The 23147-nt window shown below is 46.9% G+C and overlaps 2 protein-coding genes across 7 annotated transcripts in view; one reads left to right on the top strand and one right to left on the bottom strand.

Moving 5' to 3' along the window:
• Nucleotides 1-23147, top strand: part of LOC6739109 (teneurin-m) — a 120692-nt gene that overhangs the window by 80889 nt on the left and 16656 nt on the right. The window lies entirely within an intron of this gene.
• Nucleotides 2905-3844, bottom strand: LOC6739108. Its single transcript, XM_002085865.4, has 2 exons — nucleotides 3460-3844; nucleotides 2905-3400 (listed from the first exon to the last, which is right to left on the bottom strand). The coding sequence occupies exons 1-2, from the start codon at nucleotides 3721-3723 to the stop codon at nucleotides 3020-3022; spliced, it is 645 nt and encodes a 214-aa protein (XP_002085901.1). The 5' UTR covers nucleotides 3724-3844; the 3' UTR covers nucleotides 2905-3019.

The raw sequence follows: 23147 nt of genomic DNA, 5'->3' as shown, positions 1-23147 counted from the left end.
ACCCGAGCTCCAGCTCCATCCCGATCTCCATCTCCCATTTCCGCCCTGTTGGGTGGCTTTAAATTTACTATTATTGCTTTACCGTCTACATGTGTAATGGGCCTAGGTTGGTGGCAGGAAACCACAGCATTTGTTCGGGGAGTTTTGCACTTGGATTCGTTCACACAAGGTGAACTGGGGGTGGCTCCTTGGCTGCCTTAGTTATGGGCCTTAAAACTTGTCACACTTGTCAGCTGAAAAGTTTCCGACAGCCCGAATAATAATCAGGCCAGAAAAGGGGTAGCCAAAGTTTTGGAAGCTGAGTGAAGCTAGGAGCGATGCTATGATGGTACGGGAGTAACTGCGGTTATTTGTTAACCCAATCAGCAACGGAATTCTGAACCAGCTGGGATTATCAGTTATGGCTTTGGCCAATTATCGAATATTGTCGCGCCGAAAGGCAGAGGACTCCTCCTGATTGATAAATGAGATTTAGCTTTTGCGCCGCCTAATTGTATGCAGCGCATGCAGGCGGGCAACGCATTGCAATGGCAAAAGCAGCGGCACAGAACTCTCCAGAAGACGGAAACGGGGACCAGGACACGGGGGCACACTCAGATAATCACAAACGACATAATCACAGCAATTAGGTGCATTAGTTTATGGTCAAGCAGCAGGCACACAGAAGGCCAAGCTAACTGACATGGACAAATGGACAAATGGAGGGACGGACCAACGGGCAGGCCAATTGCCTTGCCTAGTTACGTCAGTTAGTTGGTCAGTTAGTTTGTCAGCTGGCCGAAACCGGCCACGCCCCAATTAGTTGGCCTCCTCCACTGGCGACACCGCCCGAATCTCTGCGCCTTAGATTTGCTTACAATTGACAGCTGAGTGACATTTGGGACTTAGGTCGGGCTTATATTTTTCCCCTGCAAGCCGAACATCGAGTTGACATTCATTATTCAAATGTCGCACCCGCATGGCAGACATTCCGTAATCCCAGCTTAGTCTTTCATCACACAAACTGATTAGGCACAAGAGAACCTGACAACTGATGACCACAATTGCCGTTTAATTAAAGCCCAAGCAGCCAGCAAATCTGGCAGAGCTACAGTGGATACCAGTGCGAAATGACAGGAGCAGAGTCGCTCATCGGCAAAGAAGCTGTCATAATCATTGCGTTGGAAGGGGTTGTTTTCCCAGCGGGGGAAGTGGCAAGCACAAAAGGTAGGCTTTCTCTATTATAGAGCCCACCCTCATTAAACATTGAACCAAATGCTTTTACGGCGAACAACTTAGTCCTTCTGGGGTGTGGGGGCCTATAAGTTCACCTTGGGCTGATCAGAGGAAACTCGAATCTTTCGGCCCGTTCTGAATTACAGCACTTCGATTGATGTTCAGTCGAATGTGAATGTGAATGCGAATGCGAATGGGATATCCTATGCCGGTTTCCCTTGCCAGCTAGATCCTATTCCCAGTTTAATTGGAGAGAAGAGCTTGTGTGTCGGCCAAACATGTTGAGGGGCTTAATGTAAATAATTAAAATAGTTTTGCTGTTCTTTTTGAACCATAATTGAATAGCTTACAGTTTTGGTGTTTGGCAGTTTTGGTTTGGTTGGCCCAACATAGTTTTGAAGTTTTTTGTTTCGCTCTGGCTGTCGTTCAACTGCAATGCATTAGCCAATTCCGTTCTTGTATAATTTATTTGAAATTTATTAGTTGGCTGATTGGTTTGTAATTAGCCGGCGGTAGGGCAGCTGATTCGTTTTTGTGGCCATCGTGCCATCGAGTGTGCTGCAGGATCATTTAAAGCCCATTTCGACTGGCCTAATCTTGCCCATCTCCCCTTGGATGGGCGGCCTGTAGCTAAGTGCATGCAATTTGTTTATCGGCATTAAAGCTCTGCCAAAAAGTCTGCAGCCTCTGCAGTTTGCGCCTGACATTAATGCCTGCGAAAACAACACCCCCCACCTGCTTGCGCACACATTTGTTAGCCAATAAACTTTTGACCTCATTTTACCGGGTAAAAAAGGTAACACACACATAAACTAAATGCAGCCGAGCGGGTGTGGAATAGTGGCCGGGGTGGCTCGGAAGGGAACCAACAAAATATTTGTGCTGCCAAGCAGGGTGAGGTTGAGCCGGAGAGATTCCGCCTGGGCAGGTTTCGAATAAATAAAATAGGACAAAAAAGTAAGAGGAAACCCGGATCATAGAGACCGAGAGGAGCAAGCAAAAATATTTGCACTCCCCTGGCATTCCCATGTTATTTCTGCTCTTGTTACTCCTGCTCCTGTTGCTGTGTTTGTTCTTGTTGTTGTTGTTGGTATTATTGTTGCTGGGGGTCCAGAGCAAGGATTATAAATTATAACAGCCTCACACGGTTATTTATGTCATGTCAATGGGAAGGGGTGTCACACGGACGGGGATATATCATCAATGCATGCGCTTAGTTGAGTGGAAATAGCTGCGAAATAAAACTATGCATTCGGGACTGGCTTTAAAGTGGAGCAGGCCGAGATGAAAGGGCCTTAAATCGCGGCCAGCCCCAGGATCCCAGGATCCCAACGCACCGCACCGCACCGCAGCGCAGCGCGCTAAGCCAGAGATCTGCTTTGAAGCTTTTGATTTATTTGCTTGATGGCAAATCATTAATTTGCTTTGAGCCAAAGCAAAAAGAAAGCAGCCAGCTTAGCATGCTTTTCAGCTGCTGTCAGATTTTCGGGCGACAAACAACCACCGCGCGAGCAAAAAGGCAGCCGAAAGAAGCAAATTTAAATAAAACGCAAACCAACAAAATAATCCGACACATGCGCTGCCAAATGATTACCCAAGACTTGGCCCCAAAACCCCCACCTAATCCTATGTGCAATGTCTTTCCCTTCGCTCTGCGGGGTTTTGTGTGTTTTTGCAAAATACAAAACCGAACAATCACTTCATTTTATTGCGCCCAGCCAGAAAGCCCAAAGCTGACACTTTTCCAGTCGCAAAAAAGTCTCAATCATTAAACTGAATTGAAGGATCATATCGATTTTGTTGCTTAGAAGGGTACAAAGCTTGGTTGGTTTCTAAAATTCCCAGCCAGATCCGAGTGGTGATTAAACTGAGTGGAAAAGGTACTTTCTACTACTTCTCCTTTCCAATAATTTCCAGCCAGATCCGAGTGGCGATTCAACTGAGTGCTGATTTCATCGTCGGATCTAATAGTTGTGTTAAAGTCATCTATGGGTTTGGGCAGCCAGTGGGCATTGCTGCTTTCACGGCTCTTTGCTTTTGATTCGGATGGATTATTGGTTAATAAGAGGGGGTCAGCGATGTCCTTTCGCTTCCAGATTCCCTGCTTGTATTCCGGACCGTACTTCTCCTTCATGCGCTGCTCAAGCTCGTACAATTTTAATGGTGGCCGTTTAGCCACTGTATGCTGCTCGAGGTCAGATTTGGTCAGAGGTCAGAGGTTATAGATCCACGCACAAAACTCACCTCATTCCGCACATAGTTGTACACCCCATAGCCGATGCATGCCAGAATCAAGGGAACGACCACACACAGCACCACGTTTAAACTATTCAGCTCGGGATCGCTGACCACGTGGGTGACATCGACGGCTTCCAGGGCAAAGGGTGGGTAAAAGAAGCGAATGATCTTGTAGGTGGCATTGGCCAAAGTCTTTTTTGGAAAAGGCTTCTCGATGTCCACAAACCTTAACGACCAGTGCGAGTCCGGCGGCGGTACCGATATATCCATATTTTTGAAAAAATGTATACAAGATAATGTTATACCAAAAAAAAAACAAAGCAACGTCGAATTTTTAATAGTTCTAAAGCGACTTCTACTTGGTACTGGACAAGTACCACTCTAAAAATGACTGATCCATCAAGGGCAACTCAATTAGGCCCGGTATTCGTGAAAACCCTTTAGCCAGACATAAATCATCGCCTACTTGGGAGTCCCGGAATGGCGTCATTGATTTATTAGCAGGACATACGCTCGATTCGATGCTGATGCTGCTGCTGCTGCTGCTGAAAAACCAGCGACAGAAGTGGCGGTGGAAAATGAAGCTAAAGTGGGAGCTGAGCAAAACCAGCCAAACCATCATCAGTCACCAGGCAAACAAACACGCTGAGGACCCAAAGCGCAACGGCGTCATATACAAAAAGTGCTTGCATACATTACCCCGGAACCCATGAGCCGGAATAGATGTGGGGCGAAGAACCAGGGTCGCAGGACACCGTGCGAGCGGCAGAGGAAAGGACGCGTGCTTACAGCCAGAAACACGTACAAGAAATCATGAAATGTTGCCGCCATCATACCGAAAATTGTACGGGTAACGTGCAAGCAATCAAAGTACATGGAGGCAGGACTCGGCTCGACTCGACTCAACTCGACTCGACTGCGGCAACTAGAGCGCCTCGACTTTGGCAAGGCCTGTGTGCTCCTCGAGCAGCGCCCACACGTCTGATTTTTACTACACACGTGTGCTGATGTGACGTCGACAGGATTGCGACTGCCTACTGACAACACTAGTGGGCCCTCTCCTTCTTCTGGCCTTCTGGGTCCTAGACTCCAACTGAGCCTCTGGTTCAGAGCGAGACCGAAACCGAAACCGAGACCGAGTCTGGCCGAAATGTAAAGCATAGTTGACGCAGACGTGCCAAGCTCGACGTGGCTGTCGTAGAGGCTGCTTTTTGCTGTTTAAGTAAGCATGCAAATGTCACATGCAGACGGTAGTCGGTACTCGGTACTCGGTAGTTGGCAGTATCGGCAGGAGGGGATCAAGGGGTAGTGGGCGTGATAAGCACTCTCAGTTATCAACGTGGGCATTGCTTGGTTTTCGGGCTCGCCGTTTCTTGCCCCTGCCACACATAAATGATGAGGTACACGTTGCCTCCGGCTGAATTTAGTGGTTTCCCCGAGCATGTGGCATACTTTTTATGCGGCTCCTCCACGTGAGCATAAGGAACTTCTGTTTATGGTTATTGATTCTGCCGAGCGGAGGTGGAGATAGTTTGAGTTATGGCCTCGGTCTGATTTGTGTCAGCAGGAAGTTTAAAAGAAATTGTTGCACACTTTCGGGAGGCCCAAAGTGGATTACTCTCAGGGTTTCAGGCAGGCCCCCTGATTGAATTGGTTTAGCTGGGGGCGTACGGAACGAGATTGGATTGGATGGGGATGGGGATGGGATGGGCATGGGGACCTGCAATCAAAAGCCTAGTTTGTTGCTGCCTTCGCCAACCTCATCGTATTGGCATGTTATTGGCAAAAGGCGGCCACCCTCGATCCACTCATAGTTTCGATCAAAAATTCATGGCATACCCGTACGTTGGAGAGGTGTCAATAACTCGGCTGCTCCACTGACAATCGCCTCTGTCTGTCTGCCCGTACGCAATTTACAATTACCGCACGCACAGACAATTTATTTTCCAGCGCTAACAAATAAGCTAAACATTTTCGTGGCCAAGGGCCGTCCCGCTCCCAGGTGTATAGCAAATCAAAAAATCAGGCAGGGCTGGGCACGAACACACGCCCAGGCAATCAGTTAAATGTTTGTTGAACTCACCAGCGTCGAGGTCCTTAAGTTCTCGAGAACGCAGGACTCGCCGGTCTCGAGGAGTCCCAGGGGCTTCGCTACTCCGCTCTCGATGCGTTCCTGCCCTTTGCCGAAAATTGAGTTTGTTGGCGCCCAGAACGCAGGGCCCAGAAACCGCACAACCGAACAAAAAAGCCGGAGGAGCAGCTCCGCAGAACGATGAAGCGGCAACTTGAAAAATCGCTTGTCGCACTGCAAGCGGAGTGACGGGGAACGCTCACGCGCAGACGTAGTGATTTGGCTTTAAAAAAGCAAGGAACATTCCGGAGTTCCGGGGCAGGAAGCAGTCAGCAAAAGGAGCTGGGAAAGCTGCCACGTAATGAAACTGACAATTTAACTCACAGTCAGCCAGTTGTTTTGGATTTCAGTCCGGGTTCGACGGCGAGCTGTGTGCGTGCTGAAAAATCGTGTTATCGATTTAATGCGTTACGATATATAAGTATATACACCCCTAGTGTGTGTGCAGATTGAAGGGTTGGGCTGGGTTGGGTTTGGTTTGGTTTCGATTCGGAAAAAGGGTCGCTTGCCTTTGGCTTTGGCTTTTATCGCCCGCCTCTGTCTTTGTGACTGGCTGACTGACTGACGGACTGACGGACTGACTGACTGACGTTCTCGTGTTTGCTTGCTTGGAGTCCTGTCCTTTGACCGTTTTCCTCTCGCTCTTGCCTTTCCGTACTGCAAAGGCATTTGATTAATTTGCAGCAGTTTTCCATTTGGAATTGCTTTAGTTTCCTGCAGTTTTGCCACTCTCCCAGTGTGCAGGATTTGACAGCACATTTGAGGCCACTTTCCCTTCCGTTTGCTCCGCCACTTTCTCCCTATGGTTGTACGCTTGTATGTGTAACGTTGAAAGCTTCTTATGGAATGTTAAGTGATTTTTTATTGAATTTTTAAGCCCCACTTAGGCGTTGTCACTGGCAGTATCCCGGACCTCTTCCCAAACGTATCTCACTTCCGCCTCATCCTGCCGACTTGCTTACTAAATTAACAACCTTTTCTTGTCTCCTTTTAGGTACGTATACGCAATTTTATGACTCTGTCCCCTCGGGTGAGTGCTAGTATTGAAAATCAGGGCTGATATTGGGGCGTTATGGGCCTGAGATACGAGATAATGAAGGATGGCCGTTGTGCGTTAGATGCGGCCTTAACTCGTTCGCACTTTCAGCGGCAAATGAGAGTGCAAACAAAGCCGCCGGCAACAACGATCAAATTTAACGCGCTTTTTAAACCAAACAAAAGCAAATTGCAATGCCAGCACACACACACATAGGCAGCTCGGCATTGCTGACACGGACACAGACACATGCGCGCATCCCCCAGACGCACACATGCATGCTAATTATGAGTATGCGCCGCACATTTAAGCAAATATAAACAAAACGTTAGCGACAACAAACAGGAGCTCCACAGTGGGGAAATGCAGTTGTTGGGCGGGTGAATGGGTTGATGGGTGGTTCGGGGGATAAGGAGAAAAGATGTAAATGCCGCTCACGCTGCTGCCATCGAAGGAGATGGAACGTGCCATTGTGGGATCCAATTCAGGGCACTGGGAACTTGATGAACTGCAGCTACGACAGCTTATCGCATCGCCTCCCGATGAATGTGCGATTCCATGCGCTTATTGTTATCCTCGTTGTTGCAATTGTGCATTATTGTGATTATTATTATTAAAATGCAAATGAGCCGTGCAGACTTGTCAAGCACTCGCATTGCCATTTACGGGCAAAGACAACGACCGGGTCGGAATCGGAATCGGAATCAGAGTCAGGACGAGATGAAGGTTCCCATGAAGTGGCAAAAATGAAAAATGCGTAATACGGTGCAACGGATTGCTGGGTTACTGGAGAACTCGTCATCATCATCAGGCTGGAGCGCAGCACAGTTTTTGCAGCTGGGCAGGCGTCATCATCAATTGCCGGTTGGCTGCCCATTAACATAATTTCAATTTGCATTAAATGGCGTTAAATATTACATTTTGGACAGCTGCCGCCTGCAGTGAGTGACAGGACGCGGAATGGCGAGGGCTGGCAGGTTCATTGAGCTAATTGCAGGTGCGAATGTGTCGCAATGAGCATTGCACGCCCCACCAGACACGCGATGGGTGGGGCAGTGGGCCCCGCTTTGTTTGATGTTTAATTTAGATTGAATTTCTGCATAAATTATGGCGCACAGAAATGATTTCAAAATTATTGCTGGCTTGTTTGCGGTCAATTTCGACTGCAACTATTGCATAATTTGAGGCTTCGGGCCAATTAAACTGAGCGCACGCACACCCACAAGAATTTCTCATTTGCGGAGCTGCCTTTTTTATTGCCACCGGCACTCGGGCACGGGATTCATTCGGGCCCACCTTCAGGCAGGCAGGCAGGCTGCTCCTTCCACGCAATTTCCCCAAAAACGTCGACTGCCATGGCTGCTGTCTAATGTGCATTTTCCCGCCCGCCTTCCCTGTCTCCGCCGCCTGCTCCCACCAACTGACACCTCACACGCTCAACGATTTTTGATTTGGCAGCTCGTTTGCCGAAATGCAGCAGCAACGGCAGCAGGAATAGCAACAAAACTGAAACGATTCAGCCAGCCACCATGCCACGTCGCTCGCTTAGCGCATTTCCAAGTGATTTTATGCATATTTCATGCCATACTTTTGCGCGCTATTAGTAGCTAGCAAGCAGCTACAGCCTCTGTGTGGAGGAGCTCCAAGGCTGGTTATTCATTCATTTATTATGACGACTATTTCGACTCCGAGTGAAAGGCATTCAATGGAGCGGCTGGCAAATTGCGTGGCAGGCAGGCAGCTAGGCAGCGCGGAGGCGTCAAGGCCATCATCGTTATTATCGAAACTTTGAAGTATTTCCAACTCGATTACCATAACCCAACTAAGAATCGTAATCAAATTTACCCATTTGACACTAAACTTTGAACGGAACTGGGTAGGATGGTGGTTGTTTACGCAGAGTTTGTAGGTCCCCAAATTGAGTTAGACAATTAGAAAGTGTGCGTCTGCATTCAATGTGCCAGTGAAGCGCCCTCAGGCATCCCATAAACTTTGGCCGCTTTTATAGTCAGTCTCACAGCCAGCTAGATCCTTGGGAATGCATTTTCTATTCGGGCCCTGAGAAGATGGTGGTGCATAAAACACTATGGTCCCGAAAATACCCATGGCCATAACCGAGTTAAGACCGCAAACGCTTTGCCAATGAGACAGAACCGAAATGTTGCTGGTTTTGACTTTGTCTCGCATCCCCGACTTTTTATTCATGCCACATGAAGTGAATGCACATGCACACATGTTCTTCACCGACATATTGAAAGAAAGAAATATGGGGGATTTGATGGTGGCTCATGTGGAATTTTTAAGCATACATGTTTTGATAGCCGGAACAGCCAACAGCCAATGTATTAGTATGGCACAAAAGTGGGTAAAGCTCATTAGGCTCCGAGTCCTGGGTCTTTGCTGAGGCTTTGCTCTGAGTCTGGAGTGCATCAAGTAAAAATGCTCGGATTGTTGCGTTGTCCGGTCAACAGGCGCTCTTGATATTGGTCCAAAAAGCCATGCAAATAGGCCATAAATTCATATTTTATTGCCTCGGCTAGCAGCTCCACTGGCATTTCTGATGCTCATGTCCTACCGTCGCTCCATGAACAGTCTAAACTCTTGCCAAACATTCGAGAGCTGCATGCACATACTTTGGGGATTGACTCGGGCCAAAGGATTCGGTTCGGATGTGGGTTGGTAGAGGCAGGAGGACGGAGGAAGGAGGGAGGACCGACCGAGTATGTGTTTGTTGACAATAGACTTTTGGCATTATGTGCATTATGTGATTGCATACTTCCAGGTGCCTGGCCAAAATGCCGAAGAACACATCCCAGGCATTCTCGCACTGCGCACAAATCAATTTGCAGTGCACGGTCTTTCTCGAAGATGGAGCTGCTTAAAAACCAATCCCTGTTCGTCGCTGAGGGCTTATTCATTGCACGACTAATAAATAATCCAAAAATTGATTAATATCAATTTGGAAAATGCATTAAATCGAAATCTAGCCATCAATTAAAGCCACGAGTGCTCGCATGTGGTCCTGCGCATCTACTTACCTAATTTCTATGCACAATTCATACATCATTTATGAACGAACACACACACACACACACACGAGAGTGTGAATATATGTAGCTGCGTTTATCTGGCTCTTTTATGCTTCCCCGAGGCATTTCACATGGACAAAAGGCTTTAAAATGCCGATTGGCATTGGCTTTAACGAACCCGTGCCGGCTCGAAAAGCGTGCCGCAGATAATGCAATTTGATTATTTTTGCACTATCAACTAATTAAAATTATGGAAAATATAATAATTACTCCCCCGCTCCGGCCATCCCGGCGCTTTGAATCAGTGGCGGCTGCCCTATAATCGGCTCAATAAATTAGCGCGATAAAAACAGCACGGAAATGAGGCGAAAAATTGCAAAGCACACTTTTAGGCACTTTGCCCCATTAATGTCGGTTGCCCACAAAGAACTGAAATCGAATTTCAACTTTTTCAGTTCGGTTTTCCAATTTTTCCATTCCATGCAAAATGAATATTTCAATGTTTATAATCAATTAAAAATTGACTTTTTGCTGTTGTAGCTTTGAATTTACTAGCAAATGATTTGACCTCACCTAGCGACATCTCCCACCGACATTCCCCCATCAGTCTGCCCGTCTCCCTCTTCTGTCATCACACAGAGCACTTAATGCAATTTGCATTCCGATGTTTTTGTGTTTGCATTTTGCATAAAAGCAGCCTCCTCCCGGAGCTCTCCCCCCGATTCAGTTTGTCTCCTGTATAAATTTCAATTTGGCTTGGGAAATTCTGCATTTTGCAGCTGTCAAGGAAATTATTGTCTGCCAGACTAAGTCCTTGATATGTTGTTGCCTTAATTAAACAACAACGAAAAAGAACAAGATTCTTCTCGGGCCTGGATTGTGAATTGTGTAAAATATGTATGTTTCGTGTGCACTCTGTCTCTCGTTAAAGTGTTAATTTTATTGACATGTGACAGCCAAACAAACAATTTGTTTGCCTCCCGGCCAAATTGTTTGACTGCCAATGTTATTTGTGGTCGCAGTGGACGTTTTAAACGAATTTAATGAACGAACAACGGGATGGGAGACTGTCCCCCCCCTGCGAGAAGTGGCCACTGTCTCCTCCCCTCTGACAGGTGGAAAGCCCAGCCCACTGGGAGTGGAAAATGGCAGGGCGAACTGTTAAAAAGAAAACATTAATCAGCGTTAAAAGTCGCATTAGCAGTAAACAAAATGGGGAGCGTCTGGGGGCGGGAACAGGAAGGGACAAAAAGGGACTCCGTGGGCAGGGGCATCCATTCGAGGGGCACAATCTAGCAAATACCGAACCGAAGCGAACTGAAAAGATCCAAACAAAAAAAGCAATCCACTGCGAGTAGAACTGTCGAAACGCAGAACGCAAAAGTCAAAGAAAATTGGTGAAGCCAACGAAAGGAGAGCGCAGGGCACGCGATGGTGGCGAAATGAGTGACTGGCAGTGAAAATCATTAAAAAGTCGTAAAAATCAAGGAAAATGGTAAACAACCAGCTCAAAAAGGAAACCGAAACCAGGAATGGGGAAAATGGACAGGCGGAATAGAAGGGGATCCGACCGAAAATACGCACGCTTTATAATTAGAATTTAATCAAGCGCAAATCGCAAACGCCAGCGATTTCCCAGAGCGGGAAAGCGAAAGGAGAGCAAATGGGTTGCCCATGGCGAGAGGCAAGGTTCAGGAGCTGACTGCGTGCAGCTATTGTTTAAAGTGTAATTAAAAGCGTCGTGGAACCTTTTAGTGTGCATTTCAGGACGCAGGACGCAGGACGATGATATTAAATTTCCTCCTAAAACGCACAAACAAACAACGGACCGGGCCGAGCTTTCCAGCATGCTTTTAGGCACGGCTTAAAAATAAAACTCCATTAAGAACCGGCCCGCCCCTGCTGCCGCCCCAACCACTGACCACCAACAACCCACTAACCTTTGCTGACCTTTGCCAATTGATGGAGCAGATGGTCTGGAATGGGTCAAGAAGGGACAGCCGAATTGGGTCCCATTTTTGCATGAGTCATCTAACAAATGGTGCGGCGGGTCGGCTTTGGGTCATTCAATCTATGCCAATTACTACAGAGCGAAAGGGAAACGGTCGATAGTGAGAGCCGAGCGAAGGATGCTGAGTGCGAGCGATCCATCAAAGTGCCATGTGAAACGGTCACCTTGATATGGGGGTAGTACCACATGCATATGTATATATATTTAGACCACGATTGCGAATAACGCGACAGCGCTAAGTGGGCTAAGTACGAGTATGGTGTACTATGGCAACTTTCCGACATTCTAATTACTGGCAGCAGAGCCAGGCGAACTTCACTCACGGCATAGCATAAACTTTTGCCATAAACAAATTTTAATGGAGCAATTATAAGCAGCGTCTGGAAAAGCCACGCAACAACTGCCAAAAGAAAAACTCCGCAATTTTCATAACTAAAAGCCAAACTATTTTTTGCACACCGCCGAAAGGGAGAAGGGGAAACCGGTACGGATATAGAAACACGTCAAATGCAAATGTGTAACACTTGGAGCCACGCACGAACAAACGGAAAGGTTACTCCGATGACGCATGCAAGTGTAAAAATGCCGTTAAACGTCCTTAAAATGGCACCCCGCCACCCAACCCCACTCCACCCCATCCAAGGAAACCACCTCATTGATATGCACTCCCCGGAAAATCGGAATGAAGGGGAGGCGGCGGGCTCTTTTCATGCTTATCAGCGTACGAAATCAGCAAACAGCCGGCAGAGGAATATCTTTATAAATACCCAGAAACCTCTGCTGCTCCACAACAAGTCATTCATGCAGTGACTCATAGCGCAGTTAACCCCTTGTTCAACTCGTGGCCCATCAAAAAAATAAATCAGGAGGGGATCGGCGGAGGAAGCGGCCCGTTTGTCTATGCCACGAGCTTTTTCTATGCGCTCTGTTTGCTTTTCCTAGGCATTTTTCTATGCCAAGCCCCAGACAGACACGCCCACCAGCCCACCGCCCACCACCAGCCCATCGGCGTGGGCTTTGGCAATCTATTAAATGTTGTCATTGTGCTTGCTCTTTAGGCAGTAGACAATGCAGCAGAGGAGCAACAAACGGGAGCAGCAAAAAATGAAACTGCTGAAGTGATTAAAAATAGTAGTTGAGCTTGGGAGCTGGGAAAGCCGAGGAGTGTAAGCCGGCATGCAATTTTTCATGGCGCACTTCGGTGCGTGTTTGTTTTTTGCGAGGCAGTGAATCTCTTGTTCCCCGGACCGACCCATCGGCGCTGCAAATCGATCACGACTATAGGGCGTTAATGGATTTCTGGACTAGACAAAAGTTTATTGAACTGAGGCGCCGATGGACGCGGATTAAATTTGTCTGTGCGGTGAATTATTCCCGTTCCCTCGAGGGTTTTGGTTTTCCATATGGAGAGAGGAAAGAACCCATCTCAACTTCGGCCCCATCAAAGTCAAATCTTGGACTAATCGCTTTCTGATTTCGTACCTTCGTACAAAGGAGTCCTCGGAGGAGTTCAACGGGGGCGGGCCATCTAGATAGTCCTCTTTGGCGCTGAGCAATAAACGCCTATCTGGGCGACAAACACGCCGCGCCGCGACGACGACCTTTGGGCCCAGCTCTCGGGGTCGACCCTTTTCGCTGAAGTAACTTTGAATAATGTCATTTTAATTACCGCAACACTCAAATCACAAGGAAACGGGCAAATAAATAAATAACGCGGCACCGGGAAAATATCCGTTTTAATTAAGCTCGTCGAAAGAAACGGGCGGAACGTGAAAAAATGCCTCCTAATTACTTTTGTATGTGGTCGCGGCAGCCGAACTCGAACTGAACTTGAAAATAAAATTGAAATTCATTAAACTGAAGTGGCGGGAAGATTTATTACCGCAGAATGCCGCATTTTTTTAGCACTCGGATAATTTGGCAAGCGTTTTTGGGTTCTTTGTTTCCTGGCAGCGCTTGTCGTCCTTGCTGCTGTCGATTTGATTTGCCTGCTTTCGGTCTTCGGTTGCCCTGTTTTAATTACACAAAGGCAACAAAAAGCACTGTCTTTCGACCACTTCCACCTCCATCTCCACCTCCATATCCTCCTGCATATCCAATCCAATCAGCAGCTAAGCCGACATCGGGGGCGCTGATTAAAAGGCAATTTTTTTCTCCTTCGTCGCGAGAGCAGAAAAGTATGCTACCCAAACGCGTTTCCAACTCTGAGGCAGTCGGCTAATTGGTTGCCATCGGGAAGGAGCGGGGGAGGAGCACAGCGAAACGATTTGTAATTGAATTGAATTGATTTAGTGGATTTTCGTGGGCCTCCAGCCTCCTTGGCGGCCTTCTTCACGCAGAGTGCGTGGCGGGCGGACAGGTGCTAACAGAGCAGGCACGTCTGCTAATGAATTTCACTCAGCCTGGTTGGGGCATGTATTTATGTGGGCCGCCACTTGGGGTGGATTTAAAACCCAAAGCCCTCCCGAACGCCGACTAATTCAATCCTCCAGCGGCTTGCATGCTACAGTTCACAAACAATTACATTTCCATATGTGTTATCATCATTTTCAATTAACTTCCGGCTCGAGCAGGACCGTTTCCAAGCCGATTTCTAAAGCTCGTTCGCCCGCATTTAGCATTAATGAAATGTCCATTGAATGGCGCTTTTTCCTTGCGCTTTTCCGGGTGGGCGCAATAGGTGGGCGGGTGTTACATGTGGCAGGTCCGTGGCTTGGGGCATTACAAATGCACTGGGCTCTGGGTAATGTGTCAGTATAACGGTTTGTATAAGCAATGTGAACGGTGAGTGGGTAGCACAGTTTTGTCGCCGCACATCATTTTTATTGCATAACGAAAATTGTCAAAATCGTCAGGCTGCCCCCGCGACTCCCTCGATTCCGCCATGCATTCATTCATTGATGTATGCGGTTGAACCGGTTCCACCTCTCCACTCCACTCCTCCGCTTCCCCTGCTATCAGTGCAAAATTTCATTTCCGGGAAGGCCTGACAGGTAATGTGTCCCCTAACCCACACCACACCAACCCAACCCCATCCCAACCAAAGCCATCCCCAATCCAACCCAAACCCAAACCCAAACCAGCCAGCCGCTTCTGCTGCGTCGGTGTTTTTGACAATTTTCATGTTTCAATTTTTCATTATGTGCAGCGGCAGCCTTTGTTGCTGCCCGTCCGGCGGCTTCGAAATTATTTATGCATAATGCTGGTGGGCGTGGCAGCATAATGCTCCGCCCCCCACACACATGCACATACAGAGACCAGCCGAAAACGAGCCGCAAAATGCAAAATTCCGATCGGTTTTATAGAATGCAATAGTCTATGCCGTTTAACGCCGTTCGCAATCGGTCGATTTTGATCGATTATGTGGGCCCAAACCAGTGGCATTCACAACTCCATCGCAGTGCGAGGGAAATTCCGAAAAGGGGCGAGGAAACGGGGGAAAACTCGCCTCGCCTTGACCAAGTTTCGCCGACAAGTTTCCGCAAATGAAGGAAGAGCGTGCCAAGTCGAAACCCAACCAAGAACAACCCAAATACAAAACACAATTGGGTGATGGGGGGATGGGGTCAATTCAACTGGGCGAGGCAACTGTGCGTTAATGACAGAATAAAACGAAATCCAAACATAAATTACGCGCTTATCAATTTCATTTATCTTTGGATTTCGCTCTGCTCTCGGCGAGAGTTTCGTTTCGTTTCATTTCGTTTTCAGTTTGATGGTTTTGTAATTGAGTAATAAACTTTGGTATCGTTTCGTTAAAGTTCCCTCGTTTTTGGCCAATTTCCCCAATAAATTTTCGCAACTTTGCTTTGCCGCTCCTTCGGATTCTTCTTGTGGCTGTTCTGTTTCTGTTTTTGGCGATGGCTTCTGCTCCTGGTCATTGGTTATTCGCTCCTTGGCGATAAGAGCGCCAACGTTGGGTTCCGGCATCATTATATTCACTCGAACTTTCGAGCGGCGAACGTTTGTATTCCGGAGTTTATTGTCTTCGACGCCTCCGATAAGTGACCATAAAAAGTGCCATTATCTGAATCTATACACTTTAGAGTCTCTCACATCGATTTGTTAATGAGTTTCCACAGTCTTCAAGTTCCAAATTGAGCCTAGAAGCGGAAAATCGTGCCCAGTCAAGCATTCCTGTCCGCAAAATGCGCTTATTTAATTTCAAACTTTAAGGCAATTTCAGTGCAATCCATCAAGATGACACGCAACCCCCAAATTGTAGTGCAACCCCCAAATGCTCATCAACTCGCGTTTATGTATATCAGAGAACTGCAGCCCGCCACTCGCACTCTACGTCCACCCGATAAACACTCGGTACTCTAGGCACCCCGTTTTTTTTGACACCCTACTTGCGGCAACACAAAATACTCGAGTGTTTTACCGACGTTGTGTTTTTGTTACGAGTAAAAAAACCACCCGAGGCCTGCTGCGCAATAACTATTTGGGTGAGTGGACGCACAGTCAACGATCGGCCGCACGTCATTTTTTGTATGCGGGCTGCAGTTCTCTGGTCATTTTTTGTACGCCTAAAATTTGTATGGGAGGAAGCGTGACGGGTATAAGAAATGAAGGGTAAAAGGGAATACCCAAGAAAAATTTCGTGCTCACGTCTTTGATGGACTCAATGGGTGCCACCCGTTTCGAATCATTCCGTTATTAATTTTTCACACGTCGCTACCTGAATACTCTAATGACAAATATTCTTATATAAAGTTATTTTTGAAATGAATTTTGTGACATTATGACTATAATCTATATTTAAATAATAATAACGTAAATAATATATATAATATATAATAATATATAATATAATATATATATATATATATATATTATATTAATAATATATAATATAATAAAATATAATATAATATATATAATTATAATAATATATAATAATAAGATGAAGGGCATATTTTACAAAGTATTCGACAAAGTCTAGAGTCACGCCGAAAGAATAGTGTGTAAACGTATGGAGTGTAAAACGCATGGAGTTACGCATCTTGTCTGTGACTCGATTACCTACGAGACCACTCGAGTATTTTTGGAAACACCCGAGTATTTTTGGAAACACCCATGTGTTTAACGGTATACCCACAAGTGTTTTTCTCACTCATCCCTTTTTAGGCAGTGTGTGATCGGCACCCGCGACGCGGAGCACCGTATTGATTCGGGTGCGCGCACAACGGGGTGTCTTGTCTACATGTTCAGATTTATACTGTGTGTTTGTAAGTACCCGCGATGTGCGTGGCGGGTAGCACCCGCACACAAAATTGTAGGGTGTGAGTCGAGTGGTAAAAAAGTGCCACCCTTGCAGTTCTCTGATGTATATCCTCGCTTGCTAGTGCATATCGCCATAAACAGAGCCATTTATTACAATCAAATTTTAAATGCGCGAATAAATCTTGGGGAGCATGTTCAGAAAATGGCCTCCATTGTATCTATAAAGCGCTTAAAGCTTAGCTCAGAGCTGCTGCCCCGTCGACCGGAAATCGCCGCCTATCAGATGACCAAATCAAAAAATTGCCAGTCATTGTATCTCGATGGGGATGTCGTTTGGCGATGTCGCAGTGCGCCTAAAATGACACACAATAAATTTTTATTTGCCGCTTTATTAAATTTTATTCGCCTTCGCCTGGGGCAGAACTATGCTAGCCTCTCTATCCACATTCATCTGTCTGCCAATCGTCTGGCATGGCCATATAAGGCTACACCCGCATCCTGCAATCCTCGGGACACTCTCCTCCCCGACGACTGCAGACTGAGTGAGTGGGCGCGCGGTGGGCGTGGCTCGTCGCGGAAAAAGGCAAATTCATCAATTACTTAATATAATTACTTTTGGCTTTCGGATTATGCATACAGCACATACACACAGCTCAGCTCGGCAGACGCACACAGGGATCCAAGCGGGGACCAACATTAATACTTAATATAATAAATTGTAGCCAGTCGGTGGGCCATGGCAATGGCATTCCACGGACAGAAGGCCCATTCCCGGCCAGAGCCACCCTTGTGGCACCCCAGTGCCCAATCCCAAGCCCCTGTTATTGCATATTTTTTGGACCGAAACACAGGACCCAAAACAGGGAGCGTCTGCGCCTGACTTCTGGGCACTGATGCTGCTCCTGCCTGCTGCTCCTGCTCCTGCCTCTGTCCTGGCCGGGAACTGCAACTCCATACACGCAATTACCAGTAGCTCTGATGAAATTAACAGGGCCGGCAGGCTGTGGAGAGCGGAGGGGCGTGAGGGGGCACTTTGGAAGGGAAACATTTCATGGATTCCATGGACGACTCGGCTAGCCTGTTTGCCGTTTTAATGGCTTTTAAAGTGCAGCAGAGGGGCAGGGGCTTAGTTCGGAACGAACACGGCATGATCGTAATAAATAAGTTCACAAGAAAACAGCAGTGGCGGAAAAGTGGAAATGGGAAAGCGGGCAGTCACGCTGTTGACTTTGAAAATGATTGCGTATGCAATACGGATCGTGTGGATGTGTGACAGTGTGTTTTTGGGAAAGCAACATTTGCAGAAAAATGCAAATTGAAATATATAGTAAAATTGCCAACCCCTACACTTAAGATATCCTTCTGCTCAGTAAATATATATATTTATAGATATATGCATCCGAACCTGTAAAGGTTTTCAATTCCCTTCTCTATTTGGTACGTATGCTAAAAAGGGGACAATAAAGATTTTCAAGTGGATCCAGCGGGCAATTTAAAGTCCATTAAAGTCGGAATTGCTAATCCGAATTAGTGTCGCCGATAATAATATTAATATATGCCAACACTTCGCGTCATGGCCCCTTGGTTATCGGCCAATAAATGCGCCAGTTTATGGGCCAGCATAAATTGCCATAATTTAGCCGTTTGTCAGTTAATAATTTTACATTAATTTATTGGAGCTCATAACCCTGTGGCCACCGGCGCAAAGGCAATTCCAGCGGCCATCAACTTTACAGCTGACCACAATTTAAGGGGTTTTGGGGTTAGAGCGGTAAACGCCTAAAAAAACTCAAATTGTAATATAATTAATTCGCCTGACAATTAGAGCCCGGCATAGAAAAGTTATTAATTTCATAAATTTCATAATGTCAAATCCATTTCAGCTATGGCTGCTCTTATGGCCGTTTTTGTTGCGCATATTTAATGGCCATTGTTGCACACAATTAAAACAATTAAATGCCATAAAAATGGCGAAAAGGCAGAAATGGCGAAACGACAACGGGCACTCATAAATAATGGCAGTTTTAGTGTAAAACGCAAGAGTAAACAGAAAAAACAGAAATTATGACAATTATTGGCAATAATATTAAAGTAATATTAATTGACACGCCAAAGCCCAGGGAAATGTTAATGACAATTTTAATCACACTTAATCTATTTACCCGCCCCAAGAACGCCTGATTCGTAGCTGACCCGGCCATCAGGAAAAGGCCATCGCCACGCCATGCTCGATATTAGAATTAATCCCTGGCTCGTCCACAGGCTCACCCAACTGAAATTGACCTCATCACACCAGCCACTAGGCAGAGGCAATTGGCGATTTCACACACTCACTCACTCGGTCGCGCCGAGATTTGCAGCGTTTTTCCTTTCGCTTTTCCTCACAGCTTTTCCCCGGCTCGTTGTCGCCGTCGGTTTAACTTTATTAAATATAATGGCAAACCAATTTTTTCGCTATGATTTTTATTAGCGCCGTTTATGGATGGAAAAAGCGCAATGCTCCGCTGCTCCCGGTGCGTTGTTATTTTTATGCAGGTATTTCAGTCGCAAGCCAGAGAGCAAATAAAATATGCAGCGGAACAGGCCATGGTTCATTAAGTATGCGCCATGTGGCCGGCCAAACAAACGAGTGCGCTCGAAAGTATGCAATTGAATTTAAATATTGCAAGTGCATGTCCTGCCACCAGTGCGATGCAGTGGCCCACCAGGGGGGGTGGTGATAAGGGGTTCCTGGCTTGATGGAGGTGGCGTCCGCTGCCGAGATATGCGCCCGCCCAATGCTTTTTGCAGCTGTGTGCGTTAATTAACACAAACTTTATTACAAAATGTCTGCCGCGGCAAACTTTAATGGCCGCGCATCGCATTGGCCCCCCACCATCGCACTGCTCCCCCTGACTCCGCTCCCTTGTATATATCAACATAATGAAATTATAAGCGGTTTGATTTTAATATAAATTACTTTTTATGAGACAATAATTGATGTCCGCACAGGCAGCTGCCGTTTAATGATTATATGCCAGTCATGGATATGACGAATCCGCACCCCAAGCGCCGCGTTTTCGGCTCCCTCGCCAGTAAATAAAGACCAGATCAGTCGATAAAATCCACTTTGCGAAGTCTCCGGCTGCAACGGGCAACTACTTTCAATTAAATGCGATAAGGCTGACAATGTTTATTGACTATAAAATAGGAAACCGACCTGCGATCGGAAAATCAAGGGGAGAAAACAAAATAATGCAAATAATAACGTTGATAAAATAGCGCTTACAGTAATTTAAATTAAATGCATTTAAATGATAAAGGTGAATGCGGGGCAAAAAAACATCGAAGCCAAAAGCAAAAACAAAAAAAATAAACGTGCAAATAAACAATAACGCAAAAAAGTACGCAATAAATATGGCTGCGCTTTACAGTTCATTAAATCGAAAACAAAAGGCAGCCGCCCCTGCATTTATTTTTACCTTCGCCACGGCCCCAATAACAACAAACAAACAAACAAATTTAAATGCGTAATTAAAATATACTTTTTTCCCGCCTTTATTGCACTGCATTTAATGCTGGCTTTATCGCAATTATTGTTATTAGTTTGCCAAAAGCGGGCCTCATCTCACCTGGCCTCCTCGAAATTATGCAAGCATATCGAGCTAATTAAATTTAAAACCGGAAATGCCGAGCTGCAGACAAGGCGCGCATCCTCGTGCCATTAAGCACTAATTTACACGCGTAATAATTATAAGCGAATTTCGACCCTTTCGCGAGAGGATCAGAGAGACGATCCTGGGCGGGGGCGTAGCACGTAGCAAGGACATCGCCGTGTCCTGCCAGCACTTTGCAGTGCCCTCTTCTCACGGTGCCCTGCCTGCCTGGCGGTTTAATTGGTCTAGAAATTGCACGTCACTGTAGATAAATTTTTATTTGAAAAAGTTTATTAAACATTTGCATTGCTCAGGCACCTCACGTACACCCACCGCCTCCCAGCGCCCACCAGCCCTGCCACGCCCCCTCAATGAGCACTTGTGTGACGTCGTTCTGGCCATTGGCGTTTTTATTGCAAACTTTTTCACTGTTGCCTTTTGGCATTGCCATTTGTGTCGTTCTCTATTGCTCTTTCTGCCCGCTCGTTTTTCTTTTTGTTTGTGCAAATTTTTGTTATTGAAAAAGTTTTGCGTTTTTGTAAAAATTATATGCGAAACTTTTGCTTTGTAATTGCATGCAGGCAGTCGGCGTGGAAGGCCAGCGTTCGCAGGCGCAGGCAAAAAGCCCAGGACCCCTGGGCCCTGAAATGTTATCCCTACGTGTCCAATTACATGTGGGTTGTGCTGATTGGCGGGAAAAGGGTTCGAGGACCGGACTCGCTCCGCTCGCATAAAATTTAATATTAACCAATATTTGAGCGGGCCAAACAAGCTGAATCGGAATAGACAACGCTTAAGCCACCCTACACTATTAAGCCGGGCATTAAGCGACTAACGGTAAACAAAGCAGACCCACCACGCCCCCAGCCGCCCACCGCGACCCCCATCGGTTCGGCAAACAAGGCGGCGAGGCGAGCGAACGCTCGAGAAATCTTATTTATGCTGGGAAAACTGAAACTGTTATCAAATAATTTATTCGTCTCACCTGCAACAACAAATTAAGTTTTGTTTCCCCCTCCCCGCGCTTCCGCAACCCGAAAAGGTAAAGAAAAATGAAAGGAGCTAGGGCGAAAAGTCCGTGGGGCGGACAAAGGAGCATTATCCACGTGCCCCGCCACTTTCAACTCATTAACTGCCCGCCCGGGCCATTAAGAGACTTATTTTCACACTTGCATAAACTCATTTAGAGCGGGAACAAAACTGAACTGTTAAGAGCCACCCGGCCACCCAGCCCACCCAGACAGCCAGGCTACGCAGGACGCCAGGGATTCGGAAAGGAGCGGGGGAGTCGCCACCTTATCACACGGCACGTCGGCTGCGAGCGCATCGTGACATAAAATTAATGCCCAACCGACAATTTTAATCGGCAACAGTTTTTGTCTTGAGTTATAGCACCGGGAGCAGAAGGGAGTCAGGACAACCTGTAGTCAGGAGTCTGTATTCTGGATTCCGAGTTTTGGGGGTTCACAATTCTGGATTGTGAGTACTCCACTCTGGGTTCTTGGAGTGGAGTGCGCCGTAAACTTTGCTGCAAGATTTTACCAACTTTTCGGGAGACAGACAAAGAGAGACCGAGGCGGCGGAGGCAGCCGGATGCGTATATTTAAAACTTATTAAATTGCTATAATTTATACGACTTATCTCGCCCCGAGGGTTGCTTAAGCAGCAAAAAATCCCGCTGCATGGCTACGGGCTGTGAGGGCACACGGCGAGGGCAATTAATTTACATGCAAATCGTGCCGAAAGTTTGCGCCCCACCCGCGCGACACTCATCTCGGCTGTGCTTTTAAGCCTCTGGATTCCGGCATACGGACTACGGCGCACGGAGCCCAGAGTCCGGAACACGGCACCCGGAACCCGGAATGCCAATCCGGATTCATTCTTAGCGCCGCGACTCACCCACACACACACTTGATTAGAGCTTGAGGCGGTGCTGGGGTCGCCCGCTGTGCGCCGCCTGCTTGAAACAATATGGCACCGAGGACTACGACCCTTTTGGGGTATCTTCACGGACGTCGACAGGTTGCCGCATCGTTAGAGGGACCGCTCCCGGACCCAAGTCCTTTATTGTCCTTGTCTGTCTGACTGCCTGGCTGTCCTGCCGTCTTTGCGCGCCTAACAAATTGCAGAATTTTTTGTGTTGATTTATCGCACAAGAGCGGCGGCGGCGGCGGCAACAATAAAAATAACAACAGCAGGGCGAGCGAGAAACGAGCGCCCATTAAACATTCAGTAATGAGTTTAAAGTTTTAAATGGAATTTTTGATTATAAGCAGCCAAAGAACAAAGGACGCGGCAGTCAGAAAAGCTATTCGTAGTATCGCAATTTGTGCCCACTTACGGTCGTAATTGCGAATGGAGCGACTTGAGCGGGGCGCCAATCACAGTATTTCTGCATTATTCCTAGCATAATAACCGGCCCATGAATGCGGGATTGGATGCATGGGGAATATGAGTTATACATACTTACAGGGGCTGCGGGTCCGTGTTTCGTGTCCTACATTTCCACCCCAACGCTCCCCCCGGGCGTTCGCCTCATTGTGAATCCATCATAACCACCTTCGCACATCCCTCGCAGACAACGGCGCCAGCAACCCCATCAAATTCCAACGCAAATCTCTGGAAA

Source organism: Drosophila simulans, chromosome 3L, assembly GCF_016746395.2.
Source record: "Drosophila simulans strain w501 chromosome 3L, Prin_Dsim_3.1, whole genome shotgun sequence".
NCBI classification, from domain to species: domain Eukaryota; kingdom Metazoa; phylum Arthropoda; class Insecta; order Diptera; family Drosophilidae; genus Drosophila; species Drosophila simulans.
The sequence above is the reverse complement of the archived record's forward strand: the minus strand, read 5'-3'. Positions and strand labels throughout refer to the sequence as shown.